This window comes from Meles meles, chromosome 11 (assembly GCF_922984935.1).
Source record: "Meles meles chromosome 11, mMelMel3.1 paternal haplotype, whole genome shotgun sequence".
Taxonomy (NCBI): domain Eukaryota; kingdom Metazoa; phylum Chordata; class Mammalia; order Carnivora; family Mustelidae; genus Meles; species Meles meles.
The window spans coordinates 61,306,254-61,328,449 of NC_060076.1; the positions used below are offsets into that span (position 1 = coordinate 61,306,254).

The 22,196-nt window shown below is 37.8% G+C and overlaps 1 protein-coding gene across 49 annotated transcripts in view; it reads left to right on the forward strand.

The window, feature by feature from the left end:
* PTPRD (protein tyrosine phosphatase receptor type D) overlaps positions 1–22,196 on the forward strand; it is a 2,308,694-nt gene that overhangs the window by 2,226,641 nt on the left and 59,857 nt on the right. For all 49 annotated transcript variants that reach the window (XM_046022098.1, XM_046022091.1, XM_046022095.1 and 46 more), the window contains one exon: positions 15,004–15,179. In XM_046022098.1, coding sequence (XP_045878054.1) covers positions 15,004–15,179 — 176 coding nt within the window. The remainder of the gene's footprint in view (positions 1–15,003; positions 15,180–22,196) is intronic.

Consider the following 22,196-nt stretch of genomic DNA (forward strand, 5'->3'; position numbering starts at 1 on the left):
GCTCATGTTCAACACTCAGCATTTTGTTAGTTTCTTTTGGCTATGGTAGCACATTTCTGTCCTTAGAAAAGAGTTTACCATGTCACTTAAATCCTTTCTTCTGTCATAATGGCTAACCTGGACCACCAACTACCACATACCACATCATTCTCATTGGCATCCTTTAGAAAAGCTCTGTGGCCTGAATTCATACTTGAAAGTTCACCACTTACCCTCTTCCAGATGTTTTATTAAACATTAAATAATACCAGTTTCAGACCCAGTCCTTCTTAGAACCTGGCGGTTCGAACATCATCTTCAGTTGTTCAAGTATCTTTCTCTTTTTCTGCTTCCCAAATCTATGATGCCTACATAACTTTTTCTCATAACTCTGACCAGGCCCTACAAGTCCTACCTTCTTCGTTTAGTACCCAAAATTAATTTGAAAGTGAGACACTGCTTAAAGACCTCCCCAGTAATCACCCAAGGCAACCAATACATTTATTTCCAGTTTTGGGAGAGGAACTATCTTTCAGCATTTGAGCAAGGCCATACCTCTACCCTCCCCTTTCTTCAAAAAGGTATTATGTAGCATAGATATATTTTGTAATGTTCTCACAATCAATTTTACATTTGGAAAATGTTACAGTTCCTTTTTGAGGCTACTGAAGATACTAGGAGTTCAAGAGTTAGCCTTTTTCCATATGGGAAAAAATTGATCAGGTTTGTCAAAATTTCATCAATGCTGGTTCTTCAAGTAGAATGGTGTCACACAGGTCATTGCTTCAAGTCCTGTTTGAAAACTGTAATTGGTATATGTGGAGGATTAGCATATAAGCATTTACATTTTATCTTTGCATCTCACTTTAAAATGTAAAAAACAAAAAACAAAAAACAAAACCAGCAATTTTTTGTCTCAAGCCTCTTAAATCAACTCCATAGTTAATAAGAAACTAAACCAAGTCACAAGTGGAAGAGAGAAATCTTTTTTCCATTACTGAAATAGGTAAACTATAAAAATTAAATGAATGTAAACTTAAAACCTATTTGGCATGATCTTGGCTGGAGAACTTGTCAGTCTGCCTTTGCTATATTGTAGCATTGTTTCCACTTGGAATTAGGTCATTCAGTATTACTACATGCCTGTACTTTTGCCCACTTTATCATTATTTTCCTTAACCTGTTATTTTCCACCATCTTAACAGTAAAGTATGTCAAAGGACAAAGAATATTCCTCCTTGTCCCTTTATTATGGTAGATGGAAATGATGTACATTTCATTCCTATGCTATTTTTACAGTATAAAAGTAAAAGCGCTTGAATCAAACTAAAACCTGCCTTTTTATAGCTCTATGCTCACAAATATACCCTAAATCTAGAGCTGACCTAGAAAGCAAAGTCTTTCAATTTTAAGTCTTATGCAAAAGGTTAGAAGCATTTAATTGAAGTTTATGGGCTATATAGAGAGCTTTAATCTAGATTACAACCATGAACAGCGTTTTATCTTAGACTAAGCCCTACTCAGCAGATATTTAAGGGGGTAAATGATCATCCTATATCTTAAGCTTGGAAAAGGAATGCTGGCAACAGGAATAGTAACCACAGAACCTCTAACTGGGGCTTCTTGCATAAAGGAAGCTTTAATAACACAGAGCCAGATTTTTCAAGAGGATTTAAATGTTAAGAGACTTTATGCACAATTTAGAAAATTTAACATGGTTGTTTCGGGTTCCACCTGTAGTGATAACTTAAAAGACTTCAGTGGAAGGTTTTAGTTTGGACATTTCTGCTGCTGTTCTCTCAGTGGTGCTGGCCCCTCTTCATGTTTACTTTGCAGAGTGGCCTGACAGACGATAAAGAAAAACTGGAAGTTGCCACAGTGATTCGTATTATCTTTATCTTTTTTTCCTAGAGCAAAACCTTTATACTACCTCCGCTGAGCAATGGCAGGGGAAATAAACTAAAGAATGGAAAATTGTGTGTCAGCATGAGTGTGCTTATTGAATTCTGTGAAAATAGTGATATTTCATGACACATTTCCAAATCACAGTCATTTTATTTATGCAGGGGAAAATGTAGAATAAATTCAAGAGAGTTCCAACTGCAGGAATGCTTACAATTGTTGAATTATAGAGCAAAAGGTATGGAAACACAATTAAATTTTTGAACAGTCCAGTTACTGTTGACAGCCCCTCCATGTTTAAGCTGTCCTTAAGAGACATCAGTAATTCCTGAGGAAGAGAGATGATAGGATTTATTTTTCTGGTTTAAGTAAATACTGTCAAAGACTAAATGGAAACTAATATTTATACATACCTAAAATAATATATAATTTGTCTAATCTTATAAAATCCAGAGTTCCTCATTAGTTTTACTAAAGTAGGAAAAAAGAAATGGATAAGCCAAAAGATGAGAAAAGCGAGGAAATCCAGGTTTGGGTCAAAGCTCTGTCACTTAACCTCATCTTCTCTGAGTGTCAATTCCTCAGCTGAAAACTTTATTTTTGTTTTAATTTTTTAATTTGAGTGTAGTTGACATACAGTGTTTTATTAGTTTTCAGTATACAACATAAATCTTATGCAACTGATTCAATTTCTCTGTAAGTTATGCTGAGCTCACCACAAGTGTAGCCTCTATCTCTCCCCATAAAATGCTATTAAAATGTCACTGACCGGGGCGCCTGGGTGGCTCAGTGGGTTAAGGCTTCTGCCTTCAGCTCGGGTCATGATCCCAGGGTCCTGGGATCGAGCCCCACGTGGGGCTCTCTGCTCAGCAGGGAGCCTGCTTTCCCCCGTCTCTCTCTCTCTGCCTGCCTCTGCCTACTTGTGATCTCTGTCTGTCAAATAAATAAATAAAATCTTTAAAAAAAAAAATGTCACTGACCATATTCCCTTTGCTGTGTCCTTTATTCCCATGACTTACTTAATCCCATAACTGGAAACCTGTATCTCCCACTCCCGTTCACCCATTTTTGCTCATGCTCTTAACCCCCCTTCCCTTTGGAAACCACCAGTTTGTTCTCTGTGTTTATAGATCTGGTTCTACTTTTTGTTTTATTCATTTGTTTTATTTTTTAAATTCCACATATGAGTGGAATCTCTTTTATATTTGACTTCTACAAATTAACTCTGTATATCTATCTCATCAATTATATCATTTACTGTATACACTACATTATTTCACTATATATATGTGTATATATATTATGTATATATATTATTTTACTATATATGTGTGTGTATATATATATATACAGAGTTATATATAAGTAATAGAGCTCAAGTTGGAAGTGAGCTCTTCTGATTCCTCAGCTCATGCTTGCATGAGCTCACCTCATTCACACTGCTTTCCTACTGATAGACGATGTGTCTCTAAGTCATAGTTTGAATCCAAATGTCCACATTTATAATTTTGCCTATAAATCCATTTTATCATTGGGCTAACCTATAAATAATACAAAACTGTATTTTAGTATTTAATTTCCTATTTTATGGCATAAATAACCTGAAGCAATGACACGATATGGGAAATCATCAGTGATCCAAATACATTAGAGCCCTGTAGTTGCAGAAGTAAGGTCAAGTACGTCTATCTCTAACTGATTCCAAAGGTGATCTACTTACCTCGGTATCTTTGTATGTATCTTCAACTCCTTATAAAACCAGGAATATCAGTTAGTAGCAGAGTATTTATTGTAATGTCTTGTAACTAGTGTAACTTCAATCTAATTATTTCAGTCCTAGATTTAAAAAAAAAAAGTATTATCCCCATAAAATGTAATTACTGTTCATTGCTGCCAGTATTCCATTGCTATTAGTAGGATCATAATTAACACTTCACTTTAAAAGCCATATTTAAATGGAATTTTTAAAACATTGTTGACCAGGACTAAAACCCATCCATTTTTTACTAAAAAATAAAACCCAACTTTTTATGTCAACAAGAAAGTCAAGAAATTAGAATAATTATCTGGGTACCTATGGTGTGTTGGGTATCATGTCATAGATTTTATATCATATGTGAATTCATGGATGGATTTTATCTATAATGTTCAGAATGACCTCAAAATCTAGTACTGTTAAACTTCTAAAATTCAAGTGACTTGTTTATAATTAGTAGCTAGTCGTTAGTGGCAGAGCCAAAATTCTAATACAAGTCTGTCAGACTCAAGATTGTAATTCTCTCGAACTAGCCACTCAGAACTATAGCAGCTTTTGAATTCATAATGACTGTGCCTGTATATGTCATACCTAATTCAAAAATGATGGGTTCTTGGCTGGGGAGATTGTCTAGGAATTTTTGCAATATACATTTTCAAACACTCATGTCAGAAATCTGAGAACTAGAAGTCTTCAACTGTGTTCTTAGACTCTAGTCAAAGTGAAGTTTTCCAAAGAATAAATGACATATAAATGCTTTTATAATGACATATAAATAGATTTTTTTGCTTGTTTAATATTATTTTTAAAGTTCTGTTAAAAAGAACATTGAATAAGACTATGGACTCTGAAAAACAACCTGAGGGTTTTGAAGGGTCAGGGGTGGGAGGTTGGGGGAACAGGTGGTGGGTAATGGGGAGGGCACGTTTTGCATGGAGCACTGGGTGTTGTGCAAAAAGAATGAATACTGTTACGCTGAAAAAATAAATAAAATGGAAAAAAAAATTAAAAAAAAAAAAAAAAAGAACATTGAATAAGAAGACCGAAGACTTGAAACTAAATACTAGGTTAAAATTAACCCTTTGAGGAAGCTAGATCCTTTTTAGAATCTGACAAGCATTTTAAACCCCACTTGAAAACAAAGGGCACTTACCCAATTTATTTGTACACTAATTTCAGAGAGTTCGAGTACACAGAAGTTTTTTGTAAGCCCATCTGTCAATTTAAAAACCTCTGACTTAGTGTGTTTAGTTCTGTTAAGAGAGCAGAACGAAGATGTGTAAGACCTTTCCTGCTCTACCTAAAATTCTGAAAGTTGATTCTAAATCTAGAAATCAATAAATACTAAGCAATATTTCCTAGATAAATATTGAATCTTGGACATTAAGAGATTTTTTATTCTAAAGCAAACAAACGAACAAACAAAAACCCCACATTTAAGCTAGAGGGTTCACGCCAAATAGAACCATTAGCCTCTGTGTGTCTCTTCTACCAAGCCAGATTTAAATGGTTTTATCTATGAAAGAGTTACAAATGACAAAGGATAGGAGTGCCTGGCTGGCTCAGTTATTTAAGTATCTGACTCTGCATTTCGTCCCAGGTCTTGATCTCAGGGTTGTGAGACTGAGCCAGGCTGGAGGCCAGCTCTGCACTCAGCAGGAAGTCTGATTGACATTCTCTCTTTCCCTCCACCCCTCTCTTAATCCCACACTTGTGCTCTCTTTCTCTTAATAAAAAAAAAAAAGAGAGAGAGAAATGATAAAGAATAGCCCACATTGTGTCATATGCACTCTGTGACACTAGTGCTTATTAATTTAATAAGAGAAGCATCGTGAAATTGTTTCTGGTTTGGGGGACTGTATTAAAGTTCAAAACATAAATAGATGTATTCACTTTTTCTCTTTAATGGATACATCCTTGCAAGGGCCCATACACTTCTCAAGGACTTTTCTATTAAATCATCCTAGACTCTTCTTGCTTCTGAAGATTTTGTGCCTCAGTTTCCTCATCTGTGCCACAGGATTAAAAAATAGCACCTACTTCCTAGAACAATTACAACAGTTTACTGAATTAATACATATGAAGGTTTGGGAGAGTGTCTTACACAAAGAAAATGCCTAATAAATATCGGAAACTATGGAAATTATCAGTGGTGTTCTTATGAATTCTATTATTACTATCAATATGCCCTTTTGTCCTCAGATGGGATTTCTTTTGTATATGATCTATGGAAAAACTAATAATATCCAAATGAGAAAACTGCATGTAGTTGGAGTACTCTGTGAAGAAAAAAATATGTATATTGGTGCTTGATAAATGGAAACCAGACCCATAATAACATTACAAATTTCAGCAGGGGGAGGATATGTTCGTTTAAATGGAAATACAAAATGCATCATCTGTTTGATTTACATAATATGAGCAATTCAAAAAAATCTAACTGTAAATAATATAGCTGATGTTACAACAACTTGACTGTTTGTGAGATGGGCAATTTAGCACCTTTCAAATGAGAAAGTGACTCCCAGGGAATCACTGCCCCTAAGATAAATAATATTTTTTTAGAAGTAAAGAGAAGAAACTACGGGTATTCCCCTGTATTGTTGATTCAGCTTTTACCACCACGCTAGTGCTTGCCATTTAAGTCGTGCCTTGGCTTCTTTACTGCACTGTTCAGTGGTTACTGATGCGTTTAACACAGCTGTCAGCACGTGATAATGTATTGTTCCATTCACATCATTCCTGTGCTGTGAGTTAACTGCTTCTTTCTAGAATCACCTGATTTTTTTTTCAATAAGTAAAAACAAAACAAACAAAAACACTGGGAAATAAGTTAATACAATCTGCCCAACATTTTCTAATAAAATGTGAATTATATTATTATAAGTATAAATGTTCCATGTGAAACTCTAACATCAAAGAACTTAAATTATTTTTCTGAGCAACAAATCCCTTTAATAGCTGCCATGTGCTATTTCTCACATCAGTTCAATAAATATAATTCTTTTTCCTCCCTCTTGGTTCTTGTACTTTCCCAGTCTCTCTCTCCCTCTCCTTTCCTCTTTCTACTCTCCTCTTCTCCTCCCTTCCTCCACTAATTAGACACTAATGACTAATTTGTGGGCACCTGCTGTTTGTTTCATTTTGCTCCTGAAATTCTATTTAAATTAGCAAAGGAATTTTGTTAGACTGTATGTCCTATCTAAGAAAAAACAAAAACTGGTCTAAATCTCATCCAACTAACTATTGGTTGAGTTTATTTTCCTCAGGTTGCTCAGAACATCAGTCATTGATTTAGCAGTTGTATTTTTTTTTTTTTAATATTTCGAGTCCTTCACTTCTCAAGTTAATTGTTTACAGGCATGACAAAGTTTAATCCTCTTATTACAGGGTGGTATTTTTATTTTATTTTTTTTTACTAAAAGCATTCTTTTTGAGGAGCAGGGCACACATTTTTATAGCTTAATTTGTCTTAAATAGGGAGCTAGATAGGACGTACCCTTTGGAAACTTGGAGCAAATTCACAAGGAGCTTGCAACCTGCCTAAAGACTAATGAGAGCTATTTAAATGACATCTTTCTCTTGTGTATAGCCAAGCAAGTGGTGTGAAGAGGAGATCAGTTACTCCCCAGTTCCTACCTCAGCCTGTCCTTGTGCTTCTTATCTGGAAAAGAGAAAAAAAAAAAAAAGCTGAGAGATGGCTAGCTGTGTTGGTTTTCTTCTTTACTCTGTTTTCAGGAAGCCAATCAAAAGTAAAATCAAAAAGGGCCATAAGTTTATTTTTCTCTCCATTGTCTTTAGTTTAGTTATTGGGAATTTTTTTTTCCATTTTTATTGTACGGCTCTGAAGATTATGCTAATGAATCTACACTTCATTGCTCAGGCTGTAGAGAAACCTACATCATCTGTGCTGTGGTTCTGTTGTCAAAATGTAATCACAGGTTGTATATTGCTGGAAAGTCATAAAACAATTATTTTTGTCCTCTCCATTATTTTTTTTTTTAATAGAAAATGGAAAGGGGCCTTCCAGATGTGGAATAGCTTTTCATCAGTAGAGTATTTAGGAAGAAGTAGTCTTATTTCATTACTGTTTATTATACTGATCATAAAATACTGGTATTTTAGACGTTTCAAATCCACTGGTATTTTAGAAGTTTCAAATGCATTGAGTCATTAGATTTTCACAGGGTGTTGGGTAAGGACATAATGAAAATGCTGCTCATATTTTAGGATCTGTGAGGAAACTGGGGCTCTGCAAGTTTCCTACAGACAGAGCTCCTTTTGCCATATTCAGCTTTGATTCAGACTATGTTAAATAAAGCAATATAATAATTTAATCCTTATTAATATAAATATAATTGACCAAAACTCTGTGATGCTGTACTGGCCCAAGCTTTGCTTTATTTCAGGGCAGAGTGCTCCCTAACTAGAAATGAGTCCCCTCCATCGCAGGTACTGATAATTCCCAACATGCATAGCTAACCTTGGAATGCATTCAATGACAATTCAATCACCCACATCCTCCTCTGTGACTACTCTCATAACCCAGCCTCTTCAGCATTAGCAGTACTGGGGAATGGAAAATGAAGGGGAAGAAGACTCAGAACCTTGAGAGGATGGAGCCTGGCTTCATAAACTCTTTCCAAATTACCCATTCTCCCATTAACTCATTGTCAGGAGGAGCCCACAGAACATGGCATGCTTGTAAAATAATTCTCATATGCACTGTAGAAGCATGGAAGGCAGTTTGCTAATGCTTGGTACCTCTGGGGACACTGAGTCAGATAATACACAGTACGTTTTGCAAGAAGCATTTGCTTTTCTTTGCTGGATTGCCAAGAGCATCATTCATTTTGCTAGTTCTGGTGTGGCTGTGGGTGGCTGTCGTGGTACAAGTGAAGGCAAAACAAGGCCTGTGTCATCTGAAATTAAATAAATTTACTAGTAAAGTATTATTGGATTTCATTTTTCTTTTTTCTCTAGTTTTGCCAGTGTCAGCAATAAAGTTTACATTTTTTCTGCATTGTGGGTCTAAAAACTGTAATCTGGGTCTTAATCAATTCATTGTTGTTAGGGATGGTGTGTAGGTGTGGTTGTTGAACTGGAGGAGACATTATTTACTAAGTAAAAGGTAGTTTTTGTGCTCCATTGGCTCTTGAATACTTCTGTCTCACAACAGGGAATAAACTGGTTTACCAAAAAAGGTGTTTTTTTTTGTTGTTTTTTTTGTTTGTTTGTTTGTTTGTTTTTCCCCTACTAAGGATTTGTAGTAGTGAGAAGAAATAAGACTATCTGGGTTTTGGTACCATGCTGTGGGTCGGGAAAGAGTCAGCCACTCAGCTGAAGGTCCATCTCCAGCTCTGTGGTACAGTTGCTGTGTGTCTGCTGGAGCAGGGAAGGAACTCTGCCTTCCCTATAATGCTGCCTCTTCTTCATTCTTACCTCCACAATCCAGGGACAGCTACTTTCCATGAATAGACCACCTACCAGTCTAGCCCCACCCCCCCACCTTGTTTTTTAATTTGTGTGCTTTTTACCCCACCCTGTTCTAATCAAGAATTGAAGTATCAGTCACACCAAAAAACCTAATCTCAACACAGAAGAGATAGAAGCAATAGGAATCAGCTTGAAAGAGCATCAGAGCATGTTCCTACCTAATCTGAGAGACACAAAGCCTCCATCTTAAAATAACATCACAGAGATTTCTGAATCCAAGAAGGTTAAGAATACCACAGAGAGACATCTTATTTTAGAACTCAAAAGGACTCGAGGGAATCAATTTGTCCAACACACATTGTTTAGCAGATAAGCAATCAGAGGTCTGGACAAGTTGAACAACTGCCCAAATGTCAAAGAGCAAACTACCGGCAGCCCTAGATAGAAGTCCCGGGTTCCTGGCCAATTTCTCTAAATTTTTAGCAAGTGCTTAGTATTGTTTCAAGTCTTTAAAAGGCACGTTGCGGCTCTTCCTACAGAATGGAGTGATACAGAAGTACCGACATATCTGTTATAATTACTTAATTTCACATTAATAAAATAATTCCTGTACTCTTTGGGGTCTTGCTTTTTCACTTAATATTGGGACATAAGGCCTTATATAAAACTTTTATAATTATGAACACCCCTCAACAAAAGAAGTCTTTTCAAATCAAATTATCTCCTGACTGGAAAAATTGAGAGCAAGGCAAGTTGGGTTTTTGTGTGTTTGTGTTTTTGTTTTGTTTTGTTTTGTTTTTAAGTGGGGACAGAAGGAGAGGGAGAGAGAGAATATCTTAAGCAGGCTCCATGTCCAGCCCAGAGACCAACATGGGGCTTGATCTCACACCCCTGAGATCACAACCTGACATGAAATCAAGAGTCAGACACTTAAACCAGCTGAGCCACCTAGGCACCCCTTATTTTTTGGCCCATATGACCCAATTAGTCCTCCTCAAGTTAACAGGAATAAAAAAATATTTTAACCCAGTCATGATGAAACAGTTCAGATCATGTATTCGCTGGCGGTTCAACATGCTTTCAAGGTTTTAAAGCATGAATTGTCTATGTCTTCTCTGTCATGTCTTCAGCATGAAGAATTGTCTATTCATCACAAATATTCTTTCAGGGTAGCTTCATCTTTCCAAGGATTCCTTTTTTTCTTTTAATATTCAAACACATGTGGGACCAATGTCATGAAGCCCTATTCTATTAATCCTGTGCTTTGGTGAAGAAAAATGGCATTGTCCTCGCACATTGAATTCATGATACTTTTCCAAAGCTTTGCAAACAATTAAAAGAACAGCAGAGCCTGAATTCTGTGCCTAGACTTAATTTCCACTGAAAACTATAACCAGCAATTCCCAGCAAATGAAATGAGAACCTAAAACTGTCCTAATTCTGTTTAAATAGCTGTTGCTGTGTCTTGTCTTCATGCATACATGAAGGACATAGAAGCTCAGCTCTACCACCATTCATCTCATCACAATCTCTGTTGTTCTTAAAAGACTTGTGTTTATAGATCCAAGTTTTCTTTGCCCCAAACACAAAACCCAGTATAAGCCTGTAAGTAATATTTGCATGCACCACAAGAAAGAATAGTCTGTTACCTGATGAAACACACTGTAACACAGAAAAAGGGCATAGAGGTGTAAGATGAATTCAAGATCTAGCCTCAGCCCCTTTCTCACTTATAAGATTAGAGTGATAATTATGGGTCTTGGACCTTTTTACATGACTATTGGTAAGTGAAAAGTACATGAAGTAGTACATGGGAAATCATGAAACTTACTTTTATAAAGGTAATAAGCTATTCTTTTTTTTTTATTTTATTTATTTTTTCAGTGTAACAGTATTCATTCTTTTTGCACAACACCCAGTGCTCCATGCAAAACGTGCCCTCCCCATTACCCACCACCTGTTCCCCCAACCTCCCACCCCTGACCCTTCAAAACCCTCAGGTTGTTTTTCAGAGTCCATAGTCTCTTATGGTTCGCCTCCCCTCCCCAATTGAATAAAGACATTAAGACCCAACTGACTCCAAGAGAGAAAATTCCTACAGCAGGGCCAGACCTAAGATACTTGCTTATGGTGAACTAAAGGCAGATGACATCTTTGTTTATGTTATGCTTTCATTGTTTTAATAAGCATCCCCACCCCCCCCCAAAAAAAAAAAAAAAAGCAACTAGCACCATAATTATCATAGTATTGGACAAAGGTCTCCTTGACACTAAAAATTAAGAGCAATCAGCTAATTTATATTAATTCTATATTCTTTCAGTACTGCATGTTAAGTTAACATAGATTTCCATCCATCATAACCCCAGAGAAATTCAATTAATTCTCACACACTTCTCTTGGATTAGTAGTGCACTTTGATTAGTGTTGCATTAACAGATGCAAATCATCTTCTGGATAAGGCAGAGAATTGAAAATTAAATAGACAAATATACATTACTTGGGGAAGGTCACCCCCTAAAAAGTGAAAGGGTTTTGTAGATTCAGCATGCCAGCAGAAACATTATAATCACGAGCTATTGAAGAAACATTTCATGACACCAAAACACTTGGAAAGTCACCATGTTGTTTTTCTCACAAGACTGGTTGAAAAATCTTTCTAAATATGCTACAGCGAAAACTAAGATCTCATCTACTTGAAACACACTTCTGTTCAACTTTAGTTCCCAGTCTGTGGTGAATGTTTTTAAAAGGCCAAACCACCACCCTTCCTAAAATCTTTTCACATTTGTCTTTCTACACAGTTTATTGTTTGGGTTGTATGAAATGCAGATGCATGAGATCTTAGAGCTACAGGTACATAGTCATCTGTTACTTCCCCATTTTGTAAAGGTTGTATGGGAGAAAACTTACCTGGAATGTCTTTTTGCTGGATCATATAAAGGGATTTCCTGGAAGGAGGCCTTCACTCATACAGATGAGTGTCAAAATAGAAAAGGAGCCTCAGCATTATCTTCAAGATGTAAACATTAGCCTAATAATTAACTCCACTAGGTACTGAAATTTTTCCTTTTAACTTTCTTTTCAAAATATCAGGTCCCAAATTCTTAAAGCATTTGGTGATACAGTACAGATCCCAAGTGCCTCGTATTTTTCAGGCAGATTTTTTTGTATTTTTATCTCTGGGAAGAACAAGTATTATTGAATAGCAACCCACCCCCCTCAACTTCCCCCACCCCTAAAAAAATCATAACTTATTATGCAAACTTAAGCACTATGTCAAACAATTCATTACATAATAAATGATTAAATTTTACATAAGAAAGTTGGGCAGGGCTGATTCTCTTCTTTTGGATTTGAGTCTCCAGCCCATCTCCTCTGTTCTCTGACACATTATTCAGATATAATCATTATCATTCATAAGGGGGAAATGGCACAATGCCAGGCTGATGGATTTTCTAAGTCATTAACCCAGATTTCTCTGTTTTGAATTTGCTTGGAAAAAACTTTTCTGTATATTGGTAGCTGAGGGATGCCTTTAGCCAGAACCCTTTTTTTTTAATTAATTTTTTAATGTTGTTAACTGTTAAATTAAAATTTTGAAAGTGGGCTTTTCCTTTATTAAAAATAGATTCATTGTTGGCTCAGAACCAAATCCTATGGACATGAGGTTGTGTGTGCTTCCCAGTGGCCATAACCTGAGGACTTTATTTATTTATTTATTTATTTTTTCCTGAGGACTTTATTTAAACTGCCTTTTGAATCTACAGTAATTTGGTGTCTGAAAGAATAGGATCTTTATCAACAAAGGGCTGCCAGAACCCCCAACTGCTTCTTGAGTAGCTATAATAGATGAATACTGTTACAACCAACTGCGCATTTAGGTTTTTACTCAAAAGGCTTTCACTAATGCTGGTGGTATTCCATATCCATGTGTTCATCTCGGAGGCCAGTAGTTCCCATCTGACTTTCATTACTTTTTTGAGGGGATCAGTTTTACAAGTGGAATCAGAAAAGCAGTCAAAGCAATTGCAAGTGGCAGTCAGTGAAATAATAACAATGTTAGCTTGGGAACATATGTTCCATTATAAAGAGAATATTCCTTTTTTTTTTCCTCATAACTCCAGGACTCATATTTTTCCCAGGGCAAGAAGAGGCCACGTACAGGTTCTAGTGCCATGTAAAGTGTTTGTTCCCCTCCGGGGATAGGCAACTCCTTTCATCCCAAGGAAGTCTATTCCCTTTTTGATTCTGACAATTTGAAAATGCTTTATTATATAGGAGATGAAATTCTTCTGTCTGTAGCTACATCATTCAGAATTGAAAAATTTGGATCTCAATAGAGTAAACCTAACCCTTTCTTCAGATCTTCACAGGCAGCTGTCATCCCCAACACCTACATTTTCTTCTGCCAGGCTGTACCATGTATTCCTTTCTCATACAGAACAGCTTTGATTTCCTTAACCTCTCTGGTCACTCTGTGGAAGAAGCTCAGATTTATCTATATTCTTCTTAAAGGTGTCACACTGAATTAGACTTTCAATCAGAACACCAGCATCAAATTCAAGCTCTGCTACTTATTAGATGTCAGAACTGGGACAAATTTATTTTTGTCCTTGGAGATAGCAAGGGTTAATAACTGAGACCTGGTCTAGAGGTCAAAACAGGTGATAACCGTTTTAACAAAATAGTATATAATTACAATGTGTAGTAAGTAATATAAAGAGTTGTCAAGGAAGTTCTGGGCTCCAAGAGAATCAAAGGCAGGGTTTCTGAGATATCGGTGGAGTGTTTTACAACAGGAAGGAGATAGAGAGTGTATTCTAAGGTGGCGGATGGCACTGAGGTAGGAGAGCAGTGTTTCCTACCAATAGAGGCTAGACCAGCATCTAGAGTTTAGAAGGCAAGGAGGTGAGTAGAACAAGATGTGTTTGGAAAAGTGTGGAGCTTTGTAACTATAGTTGAGAGTTTCCGTGTTTTGTTTTTGTTTTTTTGTTTTTTTTTGGAAGTAAAAGGGAAGCCCGTTGTTGGGTTTGAAGGAAAGAAGTTATAGTGTCTGAAATATTTTCTTAGAAATTGCTTTCATGCTAGATGAAGAGCAGACTGCAAAGGACAAAAGTAGAGTGGGATAAGCTATTAAGAGGCAATCGTCATAATCCAAGAAAGGTCCACATAGTACAACAGTACTGTGAGGTTTAAACAAGAAGCAATCTCTAAGATTGCTAAGTGAGTAAGACAGTTGTAGCAGACAGATGGACTATCATTAAACCAGACTCCACCAGTCAGAGCAAGAGCTTTCATTTCTATGCACCTCAATTTTCTCCTTTGTTAAAGGAAGATCCTGACAGGATATATTTCATAGAGTTGTTTTAAGGATTAAATGAGTTTGCAAATGAGTTCCCTGTTAACTAAATTTGTGCAGAATTTCTCACTATTATACATGCTCTAACCTACACTGCATTTTCAGACTCAGGCATTATTTTATTTCATTTCTATCTGGCAATGTGGTATAGCATGGGTGAGGAATGTGACCAGATAAATTTCTCTCCTCCTTTGCATGCTGTATTTTACTGATGCAGTGGAGAAAATAGACAGTGTGTGAGAAAAATAGCACCGTATGGATAATCAGTTGTATTTTTCTATCTTTGGTATTTACCTTGTCATATTACAGAGATCCAATGCTTGGACCACCTATTTCTTTAATGTGATAGTCCCAATGAGACTTTATCTTGCTTAAGACACATTGTAATTATATACTTGTTTGTTAACGTGGGTATTGCCTGTTTTGACCTCTAGACCACGGCTCTGCTATTAATCCTTGATTCCTCTAGCATAGTGCAGAACAGTAATATAACATTTCCCTCACACCAGATCCCAAGCTGTTTTCTCTTATGAGAGGTTCACCTCATGGAATAACACTTCTTTTTTTACAGGCATCCCAGGAAGTGACTATGTGAATGCCAACTACATAGATGGCTATAGGAAACAAAATGCCTATATTGCAACACAAGGATCTCTCCCTGAAACATTTGGGGACTTTTGGAGAATGATATGGGAGCAACGGAGTGCAACAGTTGTGATGATGACAAAACTAGAAGAACGATCCAGGGTAAGAATATCTACCTTCTCCTTCTTCACATCTTTCCTCAGGTAGTCCTTATGTTGCATATTTTATTCTTTTCAGAATCTGCCCTTCCTTAAGCTCTGACTTTCTGACAGAAACAACTGTGAATGGGTATCAAAAGCTCTGGTGAAACCATTCTTTAACACTGAGTCTTTTAAGAAGAAATTCTCTTATTACAATGTGATTGCCCCCCCCCAAAAAAGGTACTCAAAAAAGTGGACAGTTTGGTTAGAGAAAATAAATATTCACTTGAACCTCTTTCGAAAACTCACATTGAACAATAACACATAGACTTTGGGGGAGAATCCCAACAATATATACTTGTCAGTATTTTTAACTTTTTCTTTCTCATAATCTGCAGGGTAAAGCCTAAAATTCTATGTAAGAGGTTCTTATATAAATTATTCAAATTAGCATAAATTAAGTTAGGGCAGCCAGAAAAATGATATGGGTTAATACACAGCTGAGAAAACACAAAAATGTGTAGAGGGCATTTGCTACTTTAGCCTTCTCCAAAATGAATAGATTTTAATAACAGTCATTGCTTGTTAAGGTCTAAGAAGGGGGTTTTATTCATCATACGGGTCCAATATTATGGTACATGGCACATTAGTTAAATGTTATTGATTTGCAGAACTAAAACATAATGGGTAAGCAGTGTGCCATATTCCCAAGTGAATATGCAAATATTGTAGCCATCTGATGAAAATCAGTCTTTAACCTTGAGAATTTAATGAAGGAGTCTCTGAAAAATCACTGAAGGCAGCACATACTCTCACTGAAGAGTAGGGCAGTTGGGGCAGAGTTTGAAACCACTGGTGAGCGATTTCTTTTACTGTGGTCACGGTAGCCTCAAAAAGATATTTAGAAGGAAGCCAAAGCCCAACTCCGCATTTGTTGTGTGACAGTTGAGTTTTTTAAATGGTCTCCTAGGCTTGGTACATGGCAGTTTCTTTTAGCCCAGGCATGTAGATGAGGGAAGAGTTAAAGGCTGTGCAGGTGATTCCTAAGGAGAGAACTCAAGCTCAGGAAAATATAAAAAGTCCTAAAAGTGGAAGTAAAGTATATGGTACACCACTAGTTTACCAAACCCAAAAAGCAATCAAATCTCTTTATAAGATGTGAATTGCATAGAAATACTGAAATACTGTCTGGAAGGAGTTTAGGTGAAAACTGTGAAGACAAATGTCATTGTCATTTTTTACATGAAAACCCCATTAAAAAGATGTAAATGGATCCAATATTGATCTTTACTCAGGGTAACCCCTATATAGAAAGTCCTATAAAAACAATCCCTACCCAACTGTTTCGTGAATATAACTCTTCATGATGCAACATCTAACACATATTAGACACATTGATACTTCACAACAATCCTGTGAGATACACACTACTAAGATCTCCAGTTTACCTATGAGCCAACTAAGCCTAGAACATTCCAGAAGGTCACTTAACGTCATTCAGCTATCAAGGTCAGAGTGAGGATTTGTAGACCAACAGTCTGGCTCCAGAACACAAGTGCCTAACCATCAGGCCATATTGCCTGTTAACACTTGGGTGAAGCTGAGACAGCTGAACTATTATATTACAGCATGCATGTAAATCCAACCTACCCAGCCTGCTCTGTCTGGAGATACCGCCGGTAACAAGCAGTCATTTGCAAAAGCTGTTTTCAGTAAAACACACATTTTATCTTGACACTGCAGGCCTTCATTAAACCGTGCACAGAAACTTGTTTTGAAATAACCAAATGAAATTCTGCCCCTTTTCTCCCTAATTGCTTCTAATAATAAAGTTAGTTCTAACTGGCCCCGCTGCCACCACAACATCTGATGGTAATGAGCAGTTCTTGGCGGAAGGCATTGTGACTTAAATACCTATAGTTTATCTTTATGTTGCAGGCTACCTTTTTTTTCCCCCCACCTCAGACAGAGGAACTTATTTTGAAGTTACTAAATGAACCTCTGTTTGCTCCCTTCATTAATTACTCTTTGCTCCTGCAAGTTAGCTTTCTCCTTTGTTAAATGGCCTAAGGAGCCCAATTAAAATGCTGTCTTGTGGTTTTTATTCTGTGGTGGTTCACTCTGTACCCAAACTTGTGATGACCTGCATAAGCCAACATGGAGGGGTCTCAACATCTTCAATCTGACCATACAAATGAGCCCTGACCCACAAGGCCCGAAAGTCCCTTGTTCACCAGTCTAGAATGCTTGAGAATAAATGACCAGATGCAACTGAGAAATCTAGCAAAGTTCTGGTCCCCCAAACTACCTCACCTGCTTTTGCATCTTCTCCCTCATATCCTCCCACCTCACTTTTTCCCTCTCCAGTTGCTATTTCTCCTAAAGTCTAGGAAGAAAGGGGAAAGCATTCCTGGATTCGCAACTAAGAACTTGGATTGAGTTTCTCAAAATAGTGGTTAATTGTTACAGAAATATATAGCTTTATACTTTAGGAACTCTGTGGGTTATGCAGGCTGATCTGGGGACTCAATGAATTTTCACTTCTGAGTAGCCAACTTCAAAGCAGGATGTTTGAATTAGTCTGGCTTTATTTAGGCACTGCTTGTAGTCTCCCTCAAAAAGGGAGATGGTCCAGGCAGTTGAAACAAATCACCTCTCCAAGGGCTGAAGCCTGAAATTTCATCATTTGGAAGAAGGCTCATTCAGGTTCTTGAAATAATATTCACCCCACACCTTGGTATATGGAAAAAAAAAATATGTGTGCATATGTGTGTAAACACTTCTGTGTACTGTAGAATACTTTTATGCAGGAGTACATGTTGACTGGTGATTTGGGATGGGGAAGAGAGAAGAAGAGGAAAGGAAAGAGAAGATAAATGATATTTCACAAAACTGTCCAGGGATACCACCATCAGAGAGAAGGGAATTATATGACACAGTCCTAAGGAGGGGTGCCTTGAAGTCAAATGTTTGGGTTTAGATCCCAGCCATAGTGCTTACTAGCTGTGTGACAATAAACACATTACTAGGATCCCTGAAAGTCTCATTTGCTCTTTTTAAATTACATAGAATAATTATTGTGGTATTAACCAAGGTAAGGAATATGACAAGTCACCTCAGTGAATCTCAGCTGTTAGTGTTTGGTTGAGACAGAGAACTAGGAGGATGTACCAGAACAACATCAGCTTCCCCTAAAGCTGCTCTCAAATAGTTCAGGTTTTGTTCCCAAATTCAATGTGTGTGTTCTCTTTGGGCGCCAGTGAATCCTGACCAGCCTTACAGTCACTGCTCATGATGAATTCTGCCCACCGTTTCCAGTGTAACACCCATGTACTGTGATCAAACAAAGTTCAGAACATGGGCTTCTTTTGCCCTTGCCTTCCTCAGGACAGAATCTGCAGAATTGAGACACTGATGCAGGGAATTGTTAATCAGTCGGCACATGGACCACGGGACTTCTGACTGTGGCTTCCACTGCAACCATAATCTTCAAACAACGCAATATGAAAATAGTAATATCAACATGAATTACATGTAGTAGTAATCATCACTAAAGATAATATATTCTTGACACAATGTTTCCTTTTGATTCAGTTTTGCATTACCCCTCCCCATCCTCTTATTTACTTGACAGTGTTAGGGAATTGCCTCCTTACTACCCGTGTCCTGTGTTTTCTAGCTTAGTGCTTTGCCTCTTACTCAGGCCTTTGGATGACAAAAGTAGCAGTGCTTAAACCTTTGCCAAGTTAGAACAGGGAACTCGCACAAAAGGCTCTTGCGTTCATTAGCATGTATTAGAAGTTTCACTAGCCTTTTTTAAAGAGCTGACCTTTCTTAACATTTCATTGGCTAAAGAAGTCCTTCCAAGACTGATGACTTAGGACTTAAATTGGTCTTTTGGAAACTTAAGTTCTTTGATTTTCAAATAATCCCCCCCAAATTTGGCCTTGCAAGAATTCTAAACTTAACTTAGAAGACTGTTTTTATAGTGTGCTTTCAGCACTAAAGTATAAACTGTAGATTTTGAAAGTAAAGTACAATCATTGCCTGAAAACACACAGATCAGTTTAAAACCTGGTAGAACGTGGTATGTGACATGAGATACTGTTAGTAGGTATTATTCTACAATTTCCATCTTTTTTGCCAAGTCCTCTCAAGTTCTGCGTAGTTCATTGATTCTGTAGCGAGTCATTCTCTCGTGCCCTAGAATGTGGTCTCTAATTGTTTCCATGTTTCATAACATGCCAGTAAGCACATGAATCGGTTTGGGCAACCACATGGAGGGAAGAAAAGTTCAGAAAAAATGAAGCTCTGGTAGGAGAGTAATTCCACTCCAAGGGTGTTATTTGTGGGCAACTAGGACACATGGTTGGCAGCCTTGCTTGAACAACTGGAGGCTCCACGGTAGGATTTGCCAAGGTGACTCCTGGCCCAGGAACCTCTATTACTTAGTGGGCGATTGTCCTTTTCTTCTCCCCCAACCCCCTTCATCTGTTTGCTTTTGGCTATTCATCTTCTACTTTGTTTCCCGTCCTAAAGAATACAAGATAGAGGGAATGTGTAAGCCTCTTGCTTAACAAATTCTTCAGCAGCCTTGATTATTGTTACAAGCTGAAACAGCTTAACCAAGGTTAAGGGATATCTGACTTTCTCTTGTCCTCACCAGCTTACCCTTACTTACTGCCCATGGTTGATGCTCACTTTTGCTTCTGTTGTCTTGCAAGCTTTATAGTGGGATTTGAATCACTTCAAGTGCTATTATTGGGATATCATGCTATGATTAGTGCTATAAATATTGAGGATAAGGAGTGAAATTTTGACCTTTAACAAAGGGGACATGATTTGAACTGCCATTCAGCGTGGGCCACCTTGATTAGTGGTGTAAGCATAGGGTTAGAAGTGAGGAATTCTACACTTGGTTTCCAGATTATCTAAATCCCATTTTCTGTTCCCAGATAGAAAATTATGCAATCCAGTTGATGGTATCCATTACTAGAGCAGGTCAAATGTTTTAGGCATCACAATTTTAGTTTATCTCAGGTCATAGCAGGGGAAATTGCTCCACTGAATTTTGTTGTTTGTGCTAATGAATGGACATTAGATGCTATCAAGGCCTAAGGGACTGAGATGGTGTTAACAACATTGTATTAATAATTTAGGGAATTAGAATACAGAGCCTTGACCTTTGATGGGTGGAGCACTCCTGACTAAATGATCACTCCCTCCACCTCCGATGTCCTTCCTTGTCCTGAACCTCACGTTTGTATATTTCCCCCAATATAGGGGGAAGTTGAAACATGTTCCCATTTGGTTCTATGGCCAAGAGGACAATTCTAGACAAAGGAGATTCTGATCAAATGTTTTCTTGTTTTCCTGTAAAACACATCTTGAGATTCTTTTCAGATTGTAAGGTCCTTTTGGGTTAGAAGTTGGCAGAATCCTGTTGAAGATTATAAATGGCAGTGTTATTGTTTTCATTGTCGTTATCGGTTTTGGAAGGCCCAGCCTTGGCCAGCAGCAGACTAATTCTTGGCCTCTCTGGTTTGTCAAGGTTCGGTAAGTTTAATGGAGAGCAAATGCTTTCCAAATGCCAGGTCTGTGTCCTTTTCCAAATAGAACTGGAAGCGCCCAAGGCCTTGAACATTTAATTTCTCAAACTGCAGCCTAAAGCACTGCCTATCTAGGGCAACAGAAACTGCTCTTTCCTTAAGCAACTGTAGAAACGGCAACACAAACACTGCCTTTGGAGCCTGCTTGATGTATGGGCTTGTGTTTGAAAAGTGGTGGATACTTAATGTAAATAGGACACTGGCAACAAAAAGAATGATGCTCATATTGGCAACCTGAAGGATGCTTGGGTCCTTATCTAGCCAGTTCCACACTCTTGGTTTTCTCTTCTCAACAGACACAATGTCAGATAAAAGAGAAAGAATCCCACCAATTTCTCAGTTTGTTAGCTTCTTGGATTTTTCTACCTTCTTCCTCCCCGCCCCATCCCCTCGATTTAGAATGGCAGCCTACAGATTCTGGCCCACAACAAATATTCCTGCAAAAGTGAATTAGAGGCACCATAGCCTAGGAAAGCGCTGGACTGGGAGGAAGAGGTGCAATCTTGCCCTTGGAGACTTTGTGCAAAGCCCCTCTCATTGTCCACATTCATGTTTATAGCACCCCCAGGCTGGTGAGGTCACTTCTAAAATTTTAAGAAGTGTGTGTCAATCTCTGTATTCAGGCAAAGCTGAGGTTCAGCTGGTATGCACCAGTCTAATTGTACTGGTTGTCAAAGTGCTAAAAAGTATTGATACTACAGGTATATAGAAATTTTCTTTTCATTGAAACTTTAAGTCATCTAACATACTGCTCAATAATGGTGACGCAGGAGTATGGCTGGGCCACAGACAGCCACTGAGCAGAGCCAGGCAGACACCGAGGTAACCACTGGGCTATGTAGAGCACCCAGCCACTGCCAGGTGTGATTGGGGGTGAGGTGCGAACTCCAAGGGCCACCGCTGTGTGGGAAAAGCTGACATTCAAGTGCTGCCTTGCCAGGACAAAGGGGTACTTCGTAGAGTTTTTCTCTGATTACAAAGAAAGGCCAGAAACTTGAGATATAATGACTTATTATTTAATGGGGGAAGTCATTAGAAAAGTTTAGTGCATGTCTGTATATGAACTCTGGTAGGTAATTGTCCTAGTCTATTGCCATAGGTTGGGTGGCTGATAACAGAAATCTACTTCTCACATTCTGGAAACCGGGAAGTGTAAGATCAAGAAGCTGGAAGATTAGGTATCTGGTGAGGCTCCACTTCCTGGTTCATAGAAAACTGTCTTCCTTTGTATCCCCACATGGTGGTAGGGGGGAGGGAGGTCTCTGGAGTCTCTGTTGGAAGGTTTGAAGCCTATTCATGAGGACTCCAACCTAGACCTAATCTCCAAAGGCCCCAGCTCCTCATACCATCACCCTGGGGATTAAATTTCAGCCTACGAATTTGGTGAGGTGGGACACAAATATTTAGTCTGTAGCACACATCAAACAAAA